This window comes from Electrophorus electricus, chromosome 2 (assembly GCF_013358815.1).
Source record: "Electrophorus electricus isolate fEleEle1 chromosome 2, fEleEle1.pri, whole genome shotgun sequence".
Lineage (NCBI taxonomy): Eukaryota > Metazoa > Chordata > Actinopteri > Gymnotiformes > Gymnotidae > Electrophorus > Electrophorus electricus.
In genome coordinates, this window is record NC_049536.1 from 31480025 (window position 1) to 31503356 (window position 23332).

A 23332-nucleotide genomic window follows, 5' to 3' on the forward strand; every position below is an offset into this window, starting at 1 on the left:
TATCATACATACACACATACATACATACATACATACATACATACAAAAGCATTGTGCTTGCACAGCTGGTGAAGGACCTGTCTGAAACGTCTTGTTTCTATATAAACTGTGTACTTTACTATAGAATATATCTACTTCTATTACTACAGCACACTCCAGTTACTCACATAGAACATTCGTTGGATTTCTATACTATATATAGACACCCTGGAAATCGGCTGTAGTAAATTAAGACTCTACAGTGGTTCTAATGAGCTCTTATATGATTGAAGTCATTGCCATAACTGATGCCAAAATATAATTTATGGCATCATGAACTATGGGAAATAAAGAGCTTGTATGTAACACTTTGTCTATTATTGTGATGGAAGGAGCCAAATCATAATGACACCACACACATGTAAGCATGGAAACAACTCATAAGGGCATGTTTCTGTTTTGTAGTGTGCACAACTGAACTTGTTCACAAAGTAAAGACACAAATTGTGGCTAATAAGTGTATAAAACCATCATCAACTGCAACTCAGCAACACTTTTTTGTAAAAAGTTTATTAAAAGGAATTTTGTCCACAGTAGTTAAGACTTTGGCACCTAAAACAAAAAAAAAAGAAAAAAAAAAGTGTACATCCAAAAAACTGCATAGTATCAAAATGCACTGAAAAAGGGATAAATAAAAAAACAAAAAAAACAAATGTGTATGTCCTCGTATTTAAAAAACAGTGCTTTCCTTATGGAAGCAGAGGCCAACAGATTCAAACCAGCAAGCCAATTTAAAATCGGGTCAACACTGGATATTAAAGGATGCCTACAAGGCACAGAAACTTCCGTTGTAAGACAGTGCTTGGTATTTTTGACGGGTCTCACTCACTTTTAAAGGGTGACTTGTATAAACGGATATAGGCCATATAGGTGAGTCACAAAAATATTAGAAAGTGTGCCTTACATGTTGAGAGGCCCCAGTGGTTCTAAAAAAATGTTTAAAAATCAAAATCAAACCAAATGTTCTTTGGTCTCTGCTGATAGGAAGAAGTAAAGAAAAGAAACAGTAGAGAGCCTTCATTACCTCTGAAACTCTCCTGGACTGGAACAGCCATGTCCAGATGGAGGGAATCTCCCTAAGGAATGCCGATACTCATCCTGTTCTATGTGGGTGAAAGCTAAGGCGAGTGGCCCGACCCGACAGGTGAGGGAGCTTGCGCATGGAGACTCTGGGAGTGTGCTGTGGGCTGGCAGGACTAGTGTGGAAGCCAGCAGGCTCCAGCTCAGTGTGGAGGAGGGTAAAAAGGCACTGGGGGTGGGGCTATACTCTACGGGCAGTCTCTAGGGTACACACCTCTCCAGTTCTGCATACAATGGAAACTACTTGGAAGGGCTCTGCGCATCTGCTAGCAGTTCTGGTCTAAGGCACTCAATGGGACACTGCATGTTCTGTGGGACAGAGACAGAGAGAGAGAAAAACACTTAATTCATACATGCTTCACCTTGAGCGAGTGAAGTGGCACATTACCCAGCATGCACTACAGAATTAGGACCCGTCTGGCCAGGTTGCGGTTAGGTTTAAGGAGGCGGAGAGACGTACCAGCTTCTTGCGCAGGGCATTCTCCGTGTTCTGGTCATAAACGCCCGTGCGTACGGGAGGCTGGAGAAGGTCCTCGTCCACTTCTGCACTGGGCCGGTGGCACTTCTCACAGTGCCAGCCCTGACGACACAGCCCAGGTTAAGCACACATCTGGGGCCTCAGGTCCAGAGTTACACCCACACACTCTTCCACTGCGTGGCACTACAGTTAGGACGCCAGAGGCCCCAGCTTCTCAAACCTACTGGATTTACTTATGGTGGGGAAATAAGAAGCAACACACATAGGAAGGAGCTAACCCTGGGTCAGTGCCTAGTGCGTGGTGTTGGAGAACATGGAGCCATCCAAACTAGACAGGTGTACTGGCTGTTTTTGTTTTGTTTATTTATTTATTTTTTTTACAGTCAGGAAGACTCTGCTTTCCACACAGCTATCGTTACATCAGCGGTGATGGAGAGACGAGGGAGTTACCTGCTGCCCACCGTAGCAGGTACAGGTGCAGATCGCACCAAGGTACTCCTTCTGCCACTGGTTGCCAACGTGGTACATCTTTCCTTCATCGTAGCACGTAAATTCGTCTAAAACACACAATTTTGAGGCCGTTTACGACATTACACACGTAATGCAAAAATCAAACCGTGAACAGCGCAGCCAGCTTAATGGCTCTCCCATGTCATTGGTGCTCGAGTGGTTGGTGCGATGACGCTGAAAGAAAAATCAGGAGGGATGGTGTGACCAAAAAGGGGCTCAGTGAAACAGGCGAAGCTCTCCAGCTCCACATCACCACGCAAGCGCGGCTGCAAGCGACCCTCCGCCAGCAGGACGCTGAGAAGCCAGGGGCCGAGTGAGAGTGCGGAACACTCGCGGACTCACGTGGCTCACACTTGAACTCCCCCTTCCCATTGCCCAGGCAGGTGCAGCTCATCATGTGACCATTCTCGGCGTGCCGCTCCCACTTCTCCCCAATGCGGTAGTTGTGATTGTTGTCATGGCACCATTCTGTCGGCGTGAGTGGGCAGAGGGCAGGCATGAGAGAGAGAGAGAGAGAGAGAGACATACACCAGATCAGACCACCTCCTCCACTGCACAATACACACTGGACCAAATGGCTCCATGTTGGGGTGTAACAGCACACACACACACACACACACACACACACACACACACACACACACACAGTCGCTGAGCCATGATCTCTTTGCTCATCCCAAAGCTGAGGCAGAGTACACCCGTCTTAGAGTTTAGTATCGTCCGGTTGAAAGTCGACAATCCTAATCTGAGACAAGAGTCACCATGTTGTCATGTTTAATAACCAAATCAAACATGGCAGACAGGGGCTAGCATGGGCAAGGTGAACACGCTTTCCAGAGGTATTTGCTACTTTTGCAAAAATCTTCGTTTCCTCACGGACCTCGGCGCACAAGACCAGTCAAAATTACCGCAATCTCAACAACAGAGTAACCTCTGTTCCTCAGACAAGGAAACCCGATCTGTTACACTGGAGTGAGAAGAGCTGCCCATTGCTAGCGAGGGGCGGGGCTTTAGCAGGAGTCAGCCACTCACTGGATGAATCACACCTAAAGTGTCCGCTGCCCAGACCGAGGCACCTGCACCATAGCTTGAAGCCCGTCTCCGACATGCGCTCCCACTCGGCTCCCACCTCATGGTAGGTAGCCGTGAACGTGTCGTAGCACACGTCCCTGCCCATGGACACAGCTCCTGCCACTGAAAGACACAGTAGACAGAGAGAGGGGATCTAATGATCTAAACGGACAATGAAAAACTAAATCCTTCACACCGTAATCAGCCGATGACAACGTAATAAACAGAGCTGCAAGAGGTGGCTTGTGCGAGGGTTTACCCATGTTGTCAACTGTCACCACATCCTCCAGAACAGTCTGCCTGTGGTCTCCGTTGACCGATTCTACAACAATGTTGTAGGAGGCTCCAGAGGTGAGGCCGATCAGGGTTGCACTGGAGGAAGAGCCAGGTAGGTGCATCTGAAAGAGACGGACACACATTTGAATTACGCAAGCAAACTATATTTAAGGCCATGCATTTCTAAGGCGCCTCAAACGTGTGATCCCGGCGGAACCGGATCTTAATACGCAAGACGTGCAGGCTTGTGAGAACGCCAGCATCTCGGCGAGCTCACCTGGAAGCTCTTCTCGTTAATCTCCATAACAGGACTGCAGGACACCACGTACTCAGAGGTCCCCGGCGCCGGTTGCCATGTGATGGTGGTCCGTGTCTGGGCTTCCTGGGGCAGGTCTGTCTCATTAAAGGGGAACTCGAAGGGGAAGCCGTGTGCAGGGCCCTCGCTCACCTTCACCACGGGCACCCTGTGGCCGTTGGGCCCGGGCAGGGGGATGTAGACCAGGGGCTCGCCGTGGTGTGGCATGAGAGGTTGCTGCTGCCCTCGGTTGGCTAGGCCCAGGCTCTGGTACTCCGTGTAAATGTGTTTGCCCTGCTGCTCGACCGAGTCAGGCCTGTTGGGGCCCAGCAGGTGTATGTGATTGTTGTTTAAATTCTCTTCCTCGGGGACATCCATGATGCCCGGCTTGGGCCTGTGAGACACTGGAAGTTGAGGGGACAGGTCTTCGATTTCTAGCAGGATAAGGGTTAGAGGCAAGTGCGTAAGTGGACATGCAATAGCTTTGCATCGCCAGCAGAGGGCACAATTACCACCTAACGACATTACACTCAGAAGTGCAGGGAAGTTTTGCCTTCATTGACTTTTGAATTTTACAGTCATTCAAAAGGTTTAGCATTATTCAGTTTCAACTTAAACTCTTAGAAACATGAGCTTTGCCTGTACATTAATAACTTGCAACAAAGAAACCTGTCTTAAAAAGAGCAGAGTCAAAGATAAACACTGGCGTGTCTCTTAGTGAGTAATACACTGCACTCGTAGGTTCTGTAGAGCAGGGGCTTACGGGTTCTGGCCTTGCCCACCAGGGGCATGCTTCTCTGGGCATTGTTAAGTGCCACGATCTTTATGATGTACTCAGTGCCTGGTTTCAAACCTACACACAAGAACAAAGAAAACCCAGTTAGCTTAGTCAGCAGCTGCTAGTACAGCAAATGTGAGAGTGGGGGGGGGGGGGAAAGGAAAAATAGGAATAGGAAATATATAGGAAAAAAATGAGATGCATCTAATTTTCAAAAGGCACCTCCACCCCCCGAATACATAACAGTTTAAAATAAAATACATTTTACACTCCCACCCACACCATAAAAAAAAAAGGTATTCAATATAAGGAAAAGAAAGCAACAGGAAACAGGAAATGCAACACTATAAAAAGGCAGGAAAAAGACAGTAACTGGTACCCATGATGGTGGCGGAGGTTCTGCCTGCAAGGGCTCTGGGAAGCAGCTCTCGTGGGATGCCTCCTGCCTCCTCGTAGGTGATGTAATATCCTGTGATGGTGCTACGGGGTGGCTCCCAGGTGAAGGAGATGGTGTTGGGGGTCAGGGAGGTGAAGTGGATGTTCGTCGGAGGACTGATCACTGGTTTAGCTAGAGAGAGTAAGAGCAAAGCGGTCATCTCCAGAAACGCAGCACATGGAGGGCATCGGAGCAATCTTTCTCTGGTGTGTGATGGGTACCTGTGGTGGCAGTGAGGGTGAACGGTTCACTGCGCCCAATTCCACTCAGCGTGTAAATGTTGATTTTGTAGGTGGTTCCTGGCTCCAGCCCTGTGGGAATCAGGGCAGGGTCAGCGGACAACATCGGACAACATCCTGATCACAGCCTCACTGGCGCCATTAGTGTTACTGAAAAAAAAAAAAAAAAAGATTCTGTATGTTTATGAAGGAAGCGCGGGATACCGTTGATGGTGTAGGAGCGGGAGTCCGACGGGATGGTCCGCTGGATAGGGTTATGACCCCCGATGGTGGGCGTGGCCTCCACCAGGAAGCCAGAGATGGCTTCGGTCTTCGAGCGCCAGGTGAGCGTGACCGAGGAATCCTTCACGTTGGAGATGCGAACACGTCGAGGGGGACTGATGTCTGCAAGGGTGTGGAGACGGTTAGATGTACACAGCAGGGGGTTTCACAGCGGGCAGCTGGCGAAAGGGAAAACAGCTTACTGTCTGGAGTGGTGACGTCTCCCTTCACCGGGCGGCTGGTAAGAGAATTCTTCACAGCATAGACCTCTACTTCGTACTCCGTGGCAGGCTGTGGACAGACAGACAGCAAGAGTGGGAGTAAGTGATCGAGAAAGAGGGAGAGCGCATCATCATTCAGAAGACAAACCCATGCTGGGTTTTTTTTTTCCCGCTCTGGAACAAGCAGGTCTAGGCCTCCATATTTTATACAGCCACACATGTAAATGACAAGGCCGGCAGCACGTGTGTGGTTGGCCTTGCTGATCTCAGACCAGCAGCGCGGCCGCAATCACGGCTGCTTCCAGCCCCAAGGCTCTCATTAAGGTTACAGCACATCAAGTGCTGCAGATTTTCCAAAATAGAGCAGAAAATAGCTCTTCAAACATACGCGCACCAGCCGAGGCACTTGCATGACATTTAGAAACATTCCCGCAGAGCTGAGGAGCAGTACTGAAGTCCAGCTGCTCCCAAGAGTCCGTCCTTGCGCCTCGCAATAGAACCATCAAAGTATGAGAATTATTTACTGTGAGTCCAGTGGCATGGTACTGCTTCGAGTCGGGCGAAACGTTGACCTCTTTGGTGGGGCCATTCTTGTTCTTAGGGGTGATGGCTACCCGGTAGCCAGTGAGCTGGACGTTAGCAGCAGAATACCAGGACACGGTGAAGGAACTGGATCCCACCTGAGAGAACTGAAGGTGGGTGGGGCCAGGGATGGCTAGACACAAAAGATGACGGAAGGAGGAACGACAAGGAAAGGTGTTAATAAGAAGGCAGTACCAAAGTCACATTCTTCTTAACATAGTAGTTGTTCCATGCACGGAAGTGTTTCAGGATGCGTGAACCACAGTGGGTGCTCTGCAGTACCTGTGGTCTGAGTGCCCTCTAGCGGAGGGCTGGGAGTCCGGTCATGCAGGGCAATGACCCTAACGATATACTCTGTGCCCGGCTGGAGGTTAGATAGCACAGCGGTTTCGTCCTCGCCGTGCGGGGCCGGGAACAGCTCCCTCTCGTCCTCTTCTGAACCGGAGTACAGCACTCGGTACGAGGTTACCTGGCCATCCGGACCCTCCCAGGAAATGCGCATGGACGTGGAGTCCACGTCAGAGAACGCCAAGTCTTTGGGTCTGTCCACAGCTGAGAAGGACCAGGGACGGAGGGTTGGAACTGGAGCTCAGAACATTTCACCTTCTTGACATTTACAGTATGCCAATAATGCACCAATTAAAATAAAATGAATTTAACTCACTTGTAATTACAGTCTCAACCAGTGGAGGGCTCTCTCCATCCTGTCCCAGAGTATACACACTCAGAGTGTACTCTGCTGTGGGCATCAGCCCAGAGAAGGTCATCTCTGTCTGGTCTAGAAAATGAATGACAAGCAAACAATGCACACAAACTCCAGCGACTACCATTTTAAAATGTTCAACAAAAAATAAAAATCCATTTGTAATTTATGAGCATGCAGCTGCATTTCAAAAAACGCACAAATATATTTTCCCACCTGGAGCAACAACCTCAGAGAAGGAGGGGCCCTGGCCATTGCGGGGAGTTCCAGTGACACGGTAGCCATTGACTGGGCCTACTGCGGGGCTCCAGCGCACAGTGATAGTGCTGTCCTTCACATCAGTCACCTCCATCTCCGACGGGGACTCGATATCTACAGAAACACGACCCAGATCAGTCAGTCACTCTTCACCTCCGTCTTCTTAGTAACCCAAGGTCGCCCCCACCGTTCTCTAACGTCTCTTTCTCTTTTACTTCGGTCTCAGTCTTCACTCGCTGCCACCGTTACCCCACCGGCTCTGTTTCTTTCTTTTTCGAAGCCGTTCAACCCATTTCTCCGGCATCGGATCAACTGATCCGTCACCATACCCGCACTAGAAGCCGAACCAAACCGTCGCTGGATCACTGGTGCGAGTTTACCTGTTATGTGGGTGACTGAGATGGGCGTGCTAGAGGCCGGGCTGTCTCCTCTGCCCGTTACTGCGTACACAGTGACGGTGTAGTTGGTGCCTGGGCGCAGCCCTTGAATGGTGGTGGAGGTCTGCGAGCCTGGCACAGTAAACTCACTGGGGGAGCCATGACCACCTGGTGGAGAACAACGTTTCAGTGATTACAGGATGCCAATAGTGACTCACGGCCAATAGAAATCTATAATTGTCATCGAATAATTGCCTCAAAATGTTACTGGGAAAAAAAAAAAAAGTGTTTACAGTTACAGTATATGGCTAGTTATGTGACCAGTATAGTTATGAGCACAAAATAAACCACATTTAGCACAACACAGCTGTAGCAAGCAGAAATTATATAATTACATTCAGGTGAGAAGATAATTAATACTTAAGGAGGCATCATTCCTGTACCTGACTCACTGTGGGTGACCCTGTAGTACCTAACGGTCACTGATGGGGCGTCCCAGCGGATATTGATGCTAGTCGGTGTGGAAGAACTGACCTCCAGGTCAGTAGGGGCGTCAGAGACTAGCACACGAGAATTTACTTTATTACGCACAGAACAAAAAAAAATGTATTACATTTTTTTTTTTTTTTTTTAAATCCACCAGAAGTAACAAATGTCACTGTAACGTAAAAACCAAACGTTGCTCTATGTATTCATGAACGAAATATACCATTATACATTTCAATATTAAATATATTAAAATTGAAGTGCATGCGCAGGCAGGACTGCAGCCTACTGGTGGCCTGGGTTCCGGTGAGCGGCTGGCTCTCACGGGAGCCGCTATTAGCGTAGACCTCGATGATGTACTCCGTCTCTGGGGCCAGGCCTGTGACCGTGAAGTGGCTCCGGGACGGGGGAAGCCTCTCCTCCTTGGCGCGCCCCCCACTGGTCATCTGGTGGCGGAGACGGTAGCCAGAGATGACGGCCTGAGGAGGCAGCCAATGCACGGTGAAGGAGTTTGTGCCGATCTCGGAGAACCGCAGGCCCACGGGGGAGTCCAGGGCTACAGCACAGAGCAGAGACGCACAAATCCAAGTCAAAGGATGACCTCCATTTGAGAGATGGCTAAGAAAAGTGCTTCCCATTGGCTAGCGAGGCAGACCGCACGGGCTTCAGCGAAGACCCCTGAAAGTGCTTACTGGGTAGCAGTCACTCTTGGGACGGATGTGCTTAAACTCACCTGTTCTTTGAGTGCTGATCACAGGTGAGCTCTCCCTTTCTTCATAGACATAGAACACACTCACCAGATACTCAGTGTCGGGCAGTAGGTCTGTGCGTACGTACGTACACACACACACACACACACACACACACACACACACAGACACAGACACACACACACACACAGACACAGACACAGACACAGACACAGACACAGACACAGACACAGACACACACACAGACACACACACACACACACACACACACACACACACACACACACACACACACACACACACACACACACACACACACACACACACACAGACAGACAGAGAGAGAAAAATCACTTAGCAAAGGGAGCACTAGAAAGTCTCGCATTAGGTATACTACAGAAGAGAAGTTCACGCACGACGAAGAACGTCACTGTGGGCGTTTCCATCCACAGTGCGTTCAGTGATGTCATCTTCATCATCGACTGGGTGGTAGCGGATGATGTATCTGTGAATCTCGCTGGGCCTGGGCACTCTGGGGGTGGCCCAGCTCAACGTGAGACTGTCCGGGGTCACGTTACTGAACATCAGGTCTGTGGGGGCCGGCAAGACTAAGGAAAAGGAGCACAGCAAATGAAGCTAAAAACAAAAAGGTATGCAAAACTCTAAAAACAATATGCCATATTCTACTGAGATATAAAGAACAGCGGGATTTATTGTTCATGGAAGGGAGGGAAACCAGCAGCATCTAGCGAGCTGGGGCGGGGAAGTATTAACGGGAAACCCTTTAGCCAGGCATCTGCCACATGCCTCTCATCCTCCAATACTGGAGGAGGCAAAGCAAGCAAAGAAACGCAAAAGGAGGAGAGACAGAATGATGAGAATGAAAGTTACTACAAGAAATGCAGTCAGTCAAACTAGACATGGCTGTCTTGATCACGCTACCCTGCAGATGCACAAGAGAACATGGCAACCACATGTACTGCCAAGCCCAAGAACCTCAAATGTTAAACATGCTGGAGTTCCACACTAGACTACATGCAGCACACTAAAATCAACACATCACTTTACCCTCATGTGCACCATAAAAAACTTTAAAAAAGAAAAGAAAGAAAAATAGCTGATTTCAAAAGGAAATCTCTCTCAACACACACACACACACACACACACACACACACACACACACACACACACACACCTGTTTGCTGTGTGACGGTGGTGGGCTCGCTCTGCCCAGTCTCCGTTATGGTTATGATGCTGATGTCATAGTCGATGCCCGGCTCCAGGCCATACACGGTGTAGAAACCTCTGGTGGCCTCCACCGTGTCCACAAAGACGGGCACGCTCTCGCCCGCGGCTACCACCGTGATGCGGTAGCCCGTCACGGCCGTGGAGTTGAGAGGGCTCCAGGAGAGGCCGATGGTGGAGTCGGTGACATTGACAAAGTGGAGATCTGTTAGCTGGGGCACGTCTACGAGGTTAAGAGAGGTGGAGCAGCCCAGACAGACAGGGGACAGGGACGAGAGCAGAGAGGTCAGCACGGGGCTCACGGTTCACGGTGTGCACCCCTGCAGAACCATGGTGACGAGCGCTCGCAGTGATATGGAGACATCAGGAAATGATCAGTGAGTTCTGCAACTGAAAACTGTCGCAAACGGTGATGAAGTGAGAACTGATGGCAGTCATATCACATTTTTATATAAGAGTAACAAAGATCAACATAATATACCGCTTCAGTATTAAATGTATCTATGATGTCTTTGCCAAACAAAGCAGTGGAAAGAAATATTTTCAGAATCACATCGGGGTAGAAATTTTCTGGCGTGGAGAACACACCAGAAAATGTTCACAAAGCTATGGTTACATTGACCGTCATGAGAAGAATGCAGCAGACTTCTGTGCATTTCCAGGAAATACATCTTAAATGTTACAGACATAATTTACTTTAAATAAGTACATTTTATGGATTTGCCAAATGAGTTTGCTCCCACAAAATCGGTGTAGCCTTTGATCCACCAATTAATATCATGGGATCAAAGATTTCAACACCAGAGGGTTTAAGTCGATGTTAGCTCTCCAGGCATCTCAAAAGCACGGTGGGGGGGGGGGGGGGGGGGGGGGGGGGGGTGTCACTCGGAGTGGACAGGCGGTGGGTGGAGCGCGTACCCGGCGTTGACTGTGGTGGAGATGGGCACACTCTCCATGTCATCCTTCACTGTGAACACGCTCACGTTGTACTCCACCCGGGGCTCAGGTTCTCCAGAGTGCACGAGGTCTGGCCTGCCTCCACAAACTCCTCCACAGAGTTGCCCCTTGCTGCCCATTGGTGGGTCTGCATGTCACTCTGTATCCTGTGATATCTGAGGGGTGGGGCACAGGAAGTTCACAAAAGGTTTAAGTGGAAAATTAAAAAGAGGGGCAAAAAAAAAAGTTGCCTAAAAATTATTATTATTATTTTTTACACATAGTTAGTCATTTAGCTTCATAAATCTCTCCCATCTGTGAGGATGGCATGTCAGATCATACAAGCACCTGGGGTTTTGGCCTCGTTCCAGTGGACCGTCAACTCTCCAGTGCTCGGGTTGGTCTCCAGGTTGAGGTCGGTTGGGGGAGACAGTGCTGTGAGAAGAGAGGTTTTAGATGACGCGACTGCACTGGAACCGGCAACATCTGCACCGGCGCTAGCGGTTAGCGCACACGCCACTAATAACCTTTACTCGAACGTGAGCCTTACGTGTGACGACGCGCCGCGTGACGGGGTTGCCATGGCCATGGCCGTCGATGACAGGTTGGATGCTGTAGGTGTACTCCACTCCCGGGGTCAGGCCCGATATGTAGATGGTACCCGAGTCAGAGGTCACCTCCCTGGGGGCCTCTCCACCTTGACTGGGCCTCACTGTCAACTGAGGGGGTGAGTGTGTGTATAAGTGTGTGTGGGTCTACGTGCACTTGGGGCACAGGTAAAAAAAAAAAAAAGTTACACAAACCATAAGGTGAAAGTTGAGATCCCTCCCAAGAATGTTCTGGGCCACACTTGGGCCATTTAAGCCTTGATTAATGGCCATTGGGGATTCAGGCTGAGCCAGCATCTGTGCTGTGTGGGACGAGTACCTTATATCCGATTCTCGGGACAGGACTCCAGGAGATGACGATGGAGGTGTCTGTGATGTCAGTACTGAAGCGAGGTGCATTGCCCATAGGCAGACCTACAAAAGGCAATCAGACCGCACACTAAGAACACCCAACAGACCGCTGGCTGATGAGTGCAGCTAACTAGATCAGAATGTGGAAAACAGCATCAAAGTTTTAGGTCACATCAAACAACCAATCAAGAATTGTTGTAGATCGTGTATCATATTGATTATGTATTTATATATTGCTAGTTCCTGTTGCTGGTTTAGAAATGAGTACATTTATTTTGCTTTTGAATATAAAAACTCCATGAACTCCATGGCTGTAATTTTTCCCTTTACTTTTTAAATCTTGCGGAGTTGCATTTTAGTATTAAAGATTGTGTCGTGTTTTAGTATTAGACGCAATTCTAAGTCCCTAGTCTAATCTCCCCAAATGCATAACGCGCCCTTGCTCTGATGATCAGGGTGAGGTCTGGAGACTGACCCGTGCTGAAGGTGGTGACAGCACCCTCGCTGAGCAGGTTGTCCTTTCTCGGCGTGCAACGTGGCTGTGTAGTCCGTGTCCGGCTGCAGATCAGCAGCGTGTACTGGGTGAGGCGCGCCGGGATGCGCAGCTGCTTGGGGTTCGAAACCCTCCACGGTCAGGAAGAGCCTGTAGCGGTCACCTTGAGCTGTGGGAGCGGCCCACAAGATCAGGGCGCTGTCCTCGGTCACGTTGGACAGGTGGATGTTGGTGGGCGCGTCGGGTTCTGAGTAGGAAGGGTGAAAACAAAACAAAAAAAACCATGCATTACAAACTCACTCTGACCCTGCAAAAGTGGGGTGGGAGTTGTTTTTCATTTTGAAAATGATACTGATTTTATATTTACTGATTTAATCAAATTTAATCAAAACGAATCCACATGAAAAGGGTTTTTTTCCACAATCACGTGCCGTACTGCCTGTGATGAAGTTTACACGCTGTCTGTATGGCTGCCCTCGGGTGACCCTGGCACCCCGCCCCTACTCACTGGTGGCCTGCTCCCCAACCAGTGGCTCGCTCTCCTCTGTTCCTTTGAGGGCGAAGACGAAGAAGCGGTAGAGTGTCCCGGGCCGGAGAAGGCCGACTTCAGCGTAGGCGTTGTGTGTGATGGGGAGCTGCAGCTGCCTGCCCGTCAGGCCGGTGGGGCCCACAGACGCCACCGACACCCGGAACCCGGACACCTCTGCGTCAGGAGTGCTCCAGGTGATGGTGATCTTGGAGTCGGACACCTCAAAGAACTGCAGGTCGGTCGGAGACGGGATTTCCTCTGCGGGGATTCACATCAGATTAAACGTAGTGCTAAAACACCAAAAATGAACTTGTGAACAAGCAAAAATGAAATTTTAAATCTCGTGAGGGAATAAGTTGCCGCACCAAATCAGAATATGAATCACCCGTCATTATATTTCATTAGAAGTCACCTAAATCAAAAACGAGGCTTTGTCTTTTAAAACAACGTGCTCACCCTTTCATAACGGTCCTCTATTCTTCAGCCTACAATACACTTCACGCAAAAAGGTCTTATTTCAACCTGTGGTTTCTGCACAGTGAAACGTCCACATGCATTTAGCATGCAATAAAACTCTTCCATCAGAAGAGAAGAATTCAGACACCCGTGGCTTCTGAATCATCCAGAGAGAAAGGATAGAAGTCTTGCAAAGGCGAGACCCATGGAAGGTTGTTCTTGACCCGCATGGTGTTTGAGCAGACATCAGTAAACTCCACTGCCCTTCGGCATTCGTCTAAATGCGTGACCACAAAGACGTCACTAGCACCTGAGCAAACTCTGCTCTGGACATACCATTAAGCAACAGTACAGCGGCAAACATCTGCTGATCTAATCACAGTGCTGCCTGATTAATGGTCTAAATCAAATGGAAAACAAAACATCTGTGTGTCTGGTGGAGTTACAGAACATTTCAGTGCATTTTTCAGACATCTTTTGTCAAATTTAAAATACAGGGCACCTAAAGAAGATCATAAAGCTCTAAAAGTTATTGTAGTGGGGAGGGTATTGTGTAAAGTACTTTGTAAGGTTTTGGTGGTGGTATTAAGATCGCCGTCCCCCAGTGGGTCGGGTCAGCGTACCTGGCATGGCCTTGTCGGTAGTGATGACCTGCACGAAGACGGCTCACTCTCCTGGCTCTCCTCCACGGCGTAGATGCTGATGTTGTTACAGCTGGCCAGGCTGAAGGTCACTCAGGGTGACTGAGGTCGCAGTGTTGGGCAGGTTGAGCTCAGTGCTGCCAGAGCTCCCCTCGACGGACGGGGTGTAGACCACGCGGTAGCCTGTGGACGCAGAACACCCATCAGACTTGCCTAACCCCCCCTTCCGCTGGTGGGATATTAAAGCCGGTTTACGCTGAAGACAGGCAGGGCCCACCTGTAATGGGAGCCAGAGGTTTGGACCAGCTGACGGTGATGGAGGTGTCATCCACCTCCTCCACCTCATGCTCTGTGGGAGCATCAGGAGCTGTGGAGAGGGACAAGAGAATGTAAGCAAAGAAAGATAATGCAGTAACCTTCCAGCTACACGTTTACATATGAGAGAGAGAGCGAGCGAGCGAGCAAGAGAGAGACACCTGTGGTCTGGGAGGTGGTGAGTATCAGTCTGGTCTCCTCCTCCTCAGTCACTTCAAACACATTAATCGTGTATTTTCTGCCTGGCAGCAGCTCATTAATATTGACAGATGTGGCCGTGCGAGGAAGGTCTGCAAAACGTGCATTTCAGTCACGCGCATTACAATTACTCCGGCTCAACCATACGAAACCACTGTGTTTACCGATAAACACACAATTAAAAACACGGGACGGAAGCTGAGGGACTGTGTAACTGACCCAGGACCATGGGCTGTCCGGGCTGAGCTCCCGCCTCGATGAGCTCATACTCCACTCGGAAGCCAGACACGGTGTCGGAGGCAGACATCCAGGAGATCACAAAGCTGCTGGAGGTGATCTCAGTGACAGACTCGGAGGTGTCCACCACGGGAGGTGGGGGAGTGGTGTCTCCCTCAGACGGAGCCACTGGGAGAGAGACTGGGAGGTAGAAAGCAAGCGGTCATGGTGGGTCATGTGAGAGAGAGAGAGAGAGAGAGAGACACACACACACACACTCACGGGAGCCATAGGTGGTAGTGAAGTCAAAGCGAGTGACCTCTCTCCGGCCAAACCTCAGAATGCTGATGAGCTGCCCCTCGTACGTGATGCCTGGTTTCAGTCCGGCGATGGTGTAGGAGTTCAGATGACCCGGCAGGGTGACCTCTCTCCATGGCACACGGGTGTTTTTCTGTTGCCAAAGTATGCTGTGAGCGCACAGACCCTCCGACGACAGCGATAGCTTAAGGCTTAAGCCAATTAGTTAAAATGTACATCCCGAGAGAAGACACGACTTAAAGTAAAGGACTGACCTGTCTCCACTTAAGGATGTACTGGGTGATGTGAGCGGATGGCGGCACGTTCCATTGGATGGGGTGAGAGTTGGGTTCTTTGCCAGCCTCCGTAATAATGACCTGGATCGGCCGGTGACCACCTTACAAAGAAATTTGGAGTTTTAGGTATTCCCAAACTTTTCCTGTCATCTGACACATAGCGATGCAAGTTATTGGATGTGTGGTTTTGTACTGTACTGTACAGTACAAAACAAAGTATAAAACAAACTGACAGTGACAAAACGTAGGAAAAACAAAAGTAAAAACAAACCTTGTTAGCAAATACTGTTGACCTTATATGCACGATAGAGGTCAAAGGTCATTGTAGGAGAAAGAAAACAGACTGAAAAATGCTAGTGTAGTCTACTACCTGATATCAGGTCAAACTAAAATGTGAAACTTGACACAACTATGCAAGATTCTTGCAGAGGTTTTAGTGATCACACACGTCTGGCGCTGGTGCAGTGGCGCACTCTCTGCTGTTCTTGAGGCTTCAGAACCCACCCAACCTCATAACTACAAACAAAAACACACAACCTTCCTTGTGCAAAGAAATGATTCTTTACTTTTCCATATGAATGGCTTTTTTTTTTTTTTTTTAATCCATCTTTCAAACCCTTTCTGGAAGTGGCACATTCCTTGTTCCGTTTTAGTCCACCAGCTCCCAAGTCAGAAATACAGCTTCATGTGAGGGCAAAAAAAAAAAAAAAAAAGAAAAAAAGAAAAAAAAAGAAAAAGTAATTATGTGGCAAGCTAACCCAGTCATATCAGGACAAGCTGGTCTCCATTTCTCCAAATTACTCCTATGAAAGCCCACTGGCTGACTAGTTTGTATACAGCATTTAAATCCCACCCTGTCCATGGTCTGTTCCAGTAGCAAACGCCACGCCAGGCCGCATGGCTCCCAGGTCTCACAGCTGCATGTCATTATACGGGAGTTCTTGTTCTAGGGCGCCTCGCACTTAAAGACAGGGCGCACGGCACTCGCCTGACCTTGGATGCAACCCCATACAGCTCCCCGAAAGAGAGAGGCATCTTGGCATAACTAATAAGCCACTTCCTTACTAAGGCTTCTTTGTATGTTCCTTAAGATCTTCACAGTACAGTAATGGTGTATTCTGCTTTTATGCACAGCAGAGAAGCAAAACTTGGTCAAAAAAGAGAGACTTGACTTAAAACATAATTGTCATTCAATAGCCATTTTGCCTGTAAAGCTTGTGAAACCAAAGCAAACTTAAAAAAAATTGGACTACGTAAATTGGTGAACGACTTCACAGATGCTAAAATGGCACAAGCAGCAGATGTCTGCAAATTAGCGTTGCAGCACCTCCAACAAAACCCCAAGTAAGTCCTAGAGGCTGAGCTGAAGCCAAGCAAACGCACAACAAAAGAGCAGCAGGGGGCCACTGAGACGACAGCCAACAGGATGTGTATCCTTTTTCACCATCTACCCAACTTCAAAGCCCCCCCCCCCCAAAAAAACAAACACACAGCGTGGCACGACCAAACAAACATAGGTGTGGATGAGCGTGTTTAAAGGCCACAGCGCTGGTTTCAAACACCACCTCCAAAAAGACAAGCATTTGTTCAAAGCAGTTAAATAAAAGAGAAAGAAAGAGAGAATCACATGAAGGCTTTAAGCAGAGCAGATGCAGCCCCAGAAGATTTCACTCGGACACAGAGAGAAGAAAAAGCCACAGGCTGTAAACATCTGGAACCCTTTGACTTCCAACAGCCTTCCCACCCAAGGCCACTGGATCGCTTACAGCAGCGCCCTGCATATCCGATGCGTGTGTGCGCACGTGTGTGTAGAAGTGCGCATGCTTCTTTTAGCCTCTGTGTAGCGATGATGTGCTTTGCTCACCAACAATGGACTGCTGGGGCTCACAGCTCAACTCTCCAATTCCGTTGCCATGGCAGTAACATTTGTAGGGGATCCCGTGGATTACCTTGTCCAGGACTCTCGACCTGGAAAACACTCTGGTCTCTGGTTCCTGGCACTGGTCTGTAATGAGCAGATGTGGATTGGGTCATTACCAGTCCTTAAGTAAGCAATTCTAGCTAAATTTGCTCAAAGCTGGGAAACAAAGAATTGACATTTTAAAGCCGAGAAGAAACATACGGCACACGAAAGCCATAAGCTGAGTGGATTCTCGGAAACGCTGAAATAGGTCCAGACTCTAATTTAGAGCTTCTCAGGTTCATTCTTTTGGATTTAAAGCATTCCACGCCACGACACATCTGATCCAGTTCATCACCCAAATCACGTGCTGTATTGTAGCGTTGAACACTTAAAACCAAGCATGACGGGGAGACCCCAGGACTGAAGCCGAGCCGAGTCTCAGAGGCCATCATCAGGTCTATACATTCTGGTGAAAATGTGCAGCCACTCTTCGGTCCAAGTAAACTCACCGATGGCATCACACTTCCAGCGTCCACGGCCCTGTCCAAAGCAGGTGCAGTTCATCATGTAGCCTTCGTCATGGCGTTTAGTGAAAGTCTGGTTCACCTCGTAGGTCAGACCATCCACAATACACTGGTCTGAAAGAGGCATTTCAGTTAGTCTACAATAGGTCAATTAAACATGGACAAATTTTTGTGGACAAAATGTTGATGAAATGTTGATACCAGGTGAGCCAAGACTCAGTAAAAACCCTGAAGCTCTGCCCACAAAGGTGTCCTTACCTTTGAGCTGAGAGTAGGCAACACAGCTCCACTCCCCACGGCCATTCCCAACACAAGTGCAACGCATCATGTGTCCCAGAACCTCATGACGCTTGTCCCACTGATCTCCCACGCGGTACATCACCCCCTCGCTGGTGGTGCACACCTCCTCATGGGCTGTAAAGGCAAGAGTTCAACTGGCTGATAAGCGCTCGCTCCCGAGGCGCATTTACTAAGGTTTTTGTTTAAAAGGTTATTGTCTCTATTCCAACATAGCTTTATGTTCACAAATCACTACAATGACATGCCCACCCACCAATTTTCAATCCATGAGTGATTAACTGCCTAAAATTAGAGAGAAAGGTGGGGGGGGGGGGGGGGCGTAACACTGCACACAACAAAACTAATTACAGGGAAAAACCAGACAGCGCTCAAGGCGGTATTTCAGAATGGCCGCATTGTTACAAGTTAGAACAGTACCGGTTCACCTGTTGGGGTAATGGAAAGGGGATGAGAGTTCGATAACCCCAGGACCGTCAGACGTCAAGGGAGGGGTACACAGACCCTGGAGCAGCTGGCTTGGACTCTGGCCAGCCCTGCAAGGCCTCAGGGCCAACCAGAACGGGCCCAGGCCAGGTCCCCCACGTCTGCGCACCGGCACAGCTGCAGGGCCAGGGCTGTTTGAGGCACACGCTTAAAAGGTGCTCCAGCCAGTGAACCCTTCCCATGTGCCCACTGGCTTAACCACTTTTTAAAGTGACCTTTTAAAATGCCTGTTATCTGGTCACTGTGTTTAAATGCATTCAGATATTGTAGATAGGCACAGCACATTTATCTGATCAGAGATTAAGAGCCGAAATCTGAGAAGAGAGGACAAAATGGTAGAAATGTTTGCAAAACACGAGAACTCAATGACAAAAGGGTGGTGCTGTACTCCATAAAGAGAAAGACTCATCACACCCTCCTACCAAGAAACACTGCGTAATGCCCTGAAGTGCTGAAGCCCCTCACAGAAAAAGCCTGCGAGATCCTGCCCAACCCCTCCTAATTGGCACTTGGATGTTACAGAGACCCGTCAAACAGACCCATCAAAGCCTGCACTAAGAATCAGTGTGCGTATGGTAACGTGGCTCAGTAGGTGTCGACTGACCCTTTGTTTTCACTTTGTTTACCCTTTTTAACTTTGATTTGGTCTCCTCCCATTTGTGCCAGCATCAGGGCCATAAGATGTGGCTGCTAGATAACGCACGCGATGGCGATTACCGTATCTATTCGAGCTGGAACCGAGGGTGGTGAGGGAACTCAAGACTAAAGACTAACAACGTCGCGATGCCATGTTGACTACTAGCACGGAGAAAACGCTGACTATACATAATGGAATTTTGCTGTAGTATAAGCTACCTTTGGGGCGCTTATAAAAGTTCTGCTAAAAACGTGCTAGATCTTTGCTAAGGCTTACGCAAGCAACCGCTGCTCCAAAGCTTTCTAAGAGTGGCAGAAAGGGCAATCACATGAAGCCTTGCATTTATCCACTTGATCCCGTAGCCATCTCAGCAACCCACTGAATGCATTCTGAGGCACCTGGAATATCCACCAAAGGGGCTCGTTTTAACCAGCATTTACTTCAACGATACTTCATTGAAGCAGGACCTCATAACAACCTACACAGGCTCATGAGACATGCATTCTTAGGACTATCCCGCCCATAGGTCAGGAAGTCTGCCGTATACTCTTCTGTCCAGTGAAGCTCCAAACCATACGCTGCTGGCACTCACCGGCCATGGGGCAAAAGCCAAAACTCTGCTCCCCGTCGTAGTTATAGGTGGTAGCGCACCACTTCATGCCATCTCTGCGTCCGTCGGCAGTGCAGTCCGTGTAATTACGACCATTGTAGAGGAAGGGGAAATGGCACAGGGCGCCGTTGGAGTTCCCTCCTCGGGTCGTGACCAGCACTGCAAAAGCAAACCAGCAGCTGCATGACGAGACCCAGAGGCAGTGGGCACATGCACAGAACGTCAAAGCAGCGCAGCAGCCCCAACCAATGGCCCCGGGAGTCAGCTCACCGTTCTTCTCCGTGCAGAAGGAGAACTGCCGGTCTTTTTCGAAGTCCGAGGTGGTGCTGCACCAGAGCTGCCCGTCGCTGCGGCCCTCCGACGTGCAGGAGTAGAAGGTCTTGCCCATGGACACGAAGGGGAACACGCAGGGCTGACCGTTAGAGCTACCGCCGTAAGCCTGGGACTGGCCCTCTACGAGCCAGAAAGGAAGGATCAAAATGAGCATGGCATGCTCTTCGTTTCAGCGGTGGCAAAGAACAGGGGACTCTAAAAAGCACCTGCCCTAACCGAGACCTGGGGCTAAAGCAGTGGAGAGAAAAAAAGTTTTTAAACTTGCTCATCAATGTTTGCAACGTGTTCTGTGCATCTAGCGTTAGCATAAGAATTCCGCAGAGCAGCACTCCGTTACGCCATGTAAGCGGCATTGGTTTGTGCCCTGGAGGGTGAAACTGACCCCACTCTTCACAGCTGGCACCATTTCCCAGGCAAGTGCAGAGCATCTGTTTGCTGCCCTGGGACTTGATCCAGCGCATGCCCATGGTGTAGGCAACACCCGAGTCTGTGATGCAGGTGCCCTCCGCAGGGGTCACTGGGATTGGAAGGGGCTGGAACACAGCTGGCTGCACATTGGTGACCACTCGAGATCCGGTGCCTGCACAAGCCAAAACACAAAATGTCCGTGCACATAATTCAACATGCGATGTTCCCTTGCTGTCTTGGTAGAAATTCACGATGGAAACAAGCCCGAGGCTTTATTATGTTATACTTGACAAATGTTATAGGTTTGTATACTTTTAGCATAATACATTGTGAACTTGCCAAATAAAACAAATCCAAACCAAAATGTGCATACTAGAAAGAAATGCGTTCTGTTTCGTTCCGACAAGCCATGCAAAATCATTTAGCTCGATGATTACAAGGGCTCAAATTCACCGTGCAACACATTAGTATGTCATATACCTTTGCTTAAATGCCAAACAGCAGGAATGTGGCCCAAGAAATAACGATCAGTCTTTTTTTCGGTCTTACCTAGACCAGTGGTGTGCAAGGAAGCATGTCTCTCACATTTCCATTCTCCCCGGCCATTACCGGTGCACAGGCACTGCAAGATGTGTCCACGAGCATCTGTCTTTGTCCAAGTGTCCCCAATACGGTAAGACATGCGTGTGTCCTGGTCATTACAGCGATCTGAGGACACCAAACGATCAACAGGTTCACACCCATGGGCAAAAGTGTTCATTACCCAAATCACTGCAGAGCAGGGGTGGACTGGCCATTAGGGCATTTGGGCAATGCCCGGTGGGCCGCAGACTCTGGTCTAGTCATGGGCCGGCCGTTTCATGAAATATATTTGATGTACTTGAAGGATGCCTGGGCCGGTTTTGAGACCCAGGCAGAGGTTCTGACTTTCGTAGCTATAATGGTTCTTAGCAGAACCATTAAATTGAGGTCCACCTATACAGGGAGCGAGAGCAGAGGTGTGCCTGGTTTGGACTATTGCAAACCAGTTCTGGGGAAAGTGCTGAGCTCAGGAGAGGTTCTCTTACTTCTAGATGTGCAGGTGATGCGTCCACTTCCCTCTCCCAGACAGGTGCAGTCCACGATCATCCAGTCCTGGTACGGCTTCTCCCACGTCTCACCCACCACATAAGAGGTGCCAGCTGCGTTGTCATAGCAACGCTCCGCTAATGGGTAAAAAGAGCGAAAGACAGGAAGAAGTGGATTTAACATTAATGCTTGGCAGACTTAGTGGTGCCAGTTTCTGAGATCCACAGTAAGCCATGTCTGGGTCAGTCTGAAAACACACACACACACACACACACACACACACACACACACACACACACACACACACAAAACCATGCCTGCCTCATTCAATCATTCCTTGTGGTATCTTACCAACAGGTTTGCAGGTCCACTCTCCTTTCCCATTGCCCAGACACACACACTCCAGCACGTAGTCTCCAGTGTCATGGGGCCTTTTCCAGGTGTCTCCTATCTTATAGGAGTGTCCACCTTCGTGACATCGGTCTACAGACAAGGAAAGGCAAGTAAACACACTGCACTGGGCCCCAACACCACATACAGTACAAGTGTGCTCCAATCAACCTACTTGCAATGGTGCAGCTGATTTTTCCTCTGCCTGACCCAATGCACGTGCAGTCCCAAATCATCCCATCCTTTGGCTTTTCGTAAGTCTCCCCAACTCGGTAAGAGCGAGCGTTTACCTTATCGTAGCAGGTCTCCTCCGCTGAGGCATAAATAACCAACATCATTTATTCAACAACAAGAAGAAGCAACCACCTCTGCGAGCACAAACAACATATTGCTTCGTAAAACTTGGCTCACCCTCAGGTTTCGTTTTACACTTGATGCCAGCGCCTCCATGGCACGTGCAGAGAAGTAAGCTGCCTAGATACGCGCGCTCCCACTGCTCCCCCTTTCCATAAAACTGTCCGTTCTCAACACATCCATCTGTGGAACACACGGGAAAACCAGCGCAACTCTTCACTCCGTCCGCATTGTGTGGCTTTCAGCCCCATCTAAACGGAAACTTTTTTTTACGGTTATAGTGACCGGCTCGAAACCTCTTATCTGCATGGAGGAAGCATTTCAAACCCTCCATATGTGGACACAGCCGACATGACCAGCGTGCGTAAAGCAAAGAACGGGCGCCTGCAGGAATACGCACCTTGTGCCACGGATGGTACCGAGCGCTCCGGCGCCTCTCTCTTGCCTTTTCCCGCGCCTTTGGGCACGCAACTCACCGCGCTGGCCAGTAAAGCCACTGCCAGCGCCGTGGCCACAGGGCCACTGGACATGGTCACAGGTGAGTTTGAAAAAGGGTTCAACACAAGAAACCAAAACGTCTTTCGCCGGGGGAGCCGTAGAAACGTGAGGAGATGCCGTAGCTTTGGTAGAAGGCTCCCGCCGCTGTCTCCACAATGCCTTTCGATTACCTTCTTCTCCGTTCCACCGCCAATCCCCGCCTACTCCCGCACCTCTGGAGAATATTCCGTGGGGAGCGTTTTTATTTGAGCTCAACATTCCGCGGGAGGGGCAATCGTGGCTGCACACACATGCACGCACACACGTACGGGGTGATAATTTCACAATGCAAAAATGTTACCATTCGACTAAAAGTCAGAAGAATAACTTTACATTCTTACACGTTTATTTGACTTAAACGTAATTGTACGCAATGTCTGTGTCTAATCATGAAATTAAGTGCA

At 49.2% G+C, this 23332-nt stretch overlaps 1 protein-coding gene across 1 annotated transcript; it reads right to left on the bottom strand.

The window, feature by feature from the left end:
* Positions 1-530: 530 nt before the first annotated feature.
* Positions 531-23083, bottom strand: fn1a (fibronectin 1a). The gene is given in 54 exon segments (XM_035536563.1): positions 531-1428; positions 1580-1699; positions 2048-2154; positions 2450-2575; positions 3140-3301; positions 3438-3576; positions 3732-4183; positions 4513-4602; positions 4907-5095; positions 5185-5274; positions 5407-5586; positions 5667-5754; positions 6209-6399; positions 6549-6818; positions 6931-7044; positions 7186-7341; positions 7608-7772; positions 8048-8164; positions 8380-8646; positions 8824-8913; positions 9217-9408; positions 9996-10268; positions 10964-10970; positions 10972-11039; positions 11042-11108; positions 11111-11157; positions 11330-11416; positions 11532-11700; positions 11909-12003; positions 12416-12455; positions 12457-12506; positions 12509-12560; positions 12562-12680; positions 12942-13220; positions 14042-14080; positions 14083-14128; positions 14130-14242; positions 14337-14426; positions 14536-14664; positions 14792-14977; positions 15071-15239; positions 15361-15482; positions 17246-17386; positions 17794-17922; positions 18067-18222; positions 19821-19997; positions 20109-20291; positions 20554-20751; positions 21129-21287; positions 21647-21784; positions 21999-22130; positions 22213-22350; positions 22449-22574; positions 22792-23083. Coding segments are annotated over 54 exon segments (7428 nt in total). The 5' UTR covers positions 22922-23083; the 3' UTR covers positions 531-1359.
* Positions 23084-23332: the final 249 nt, after the last annotated feature.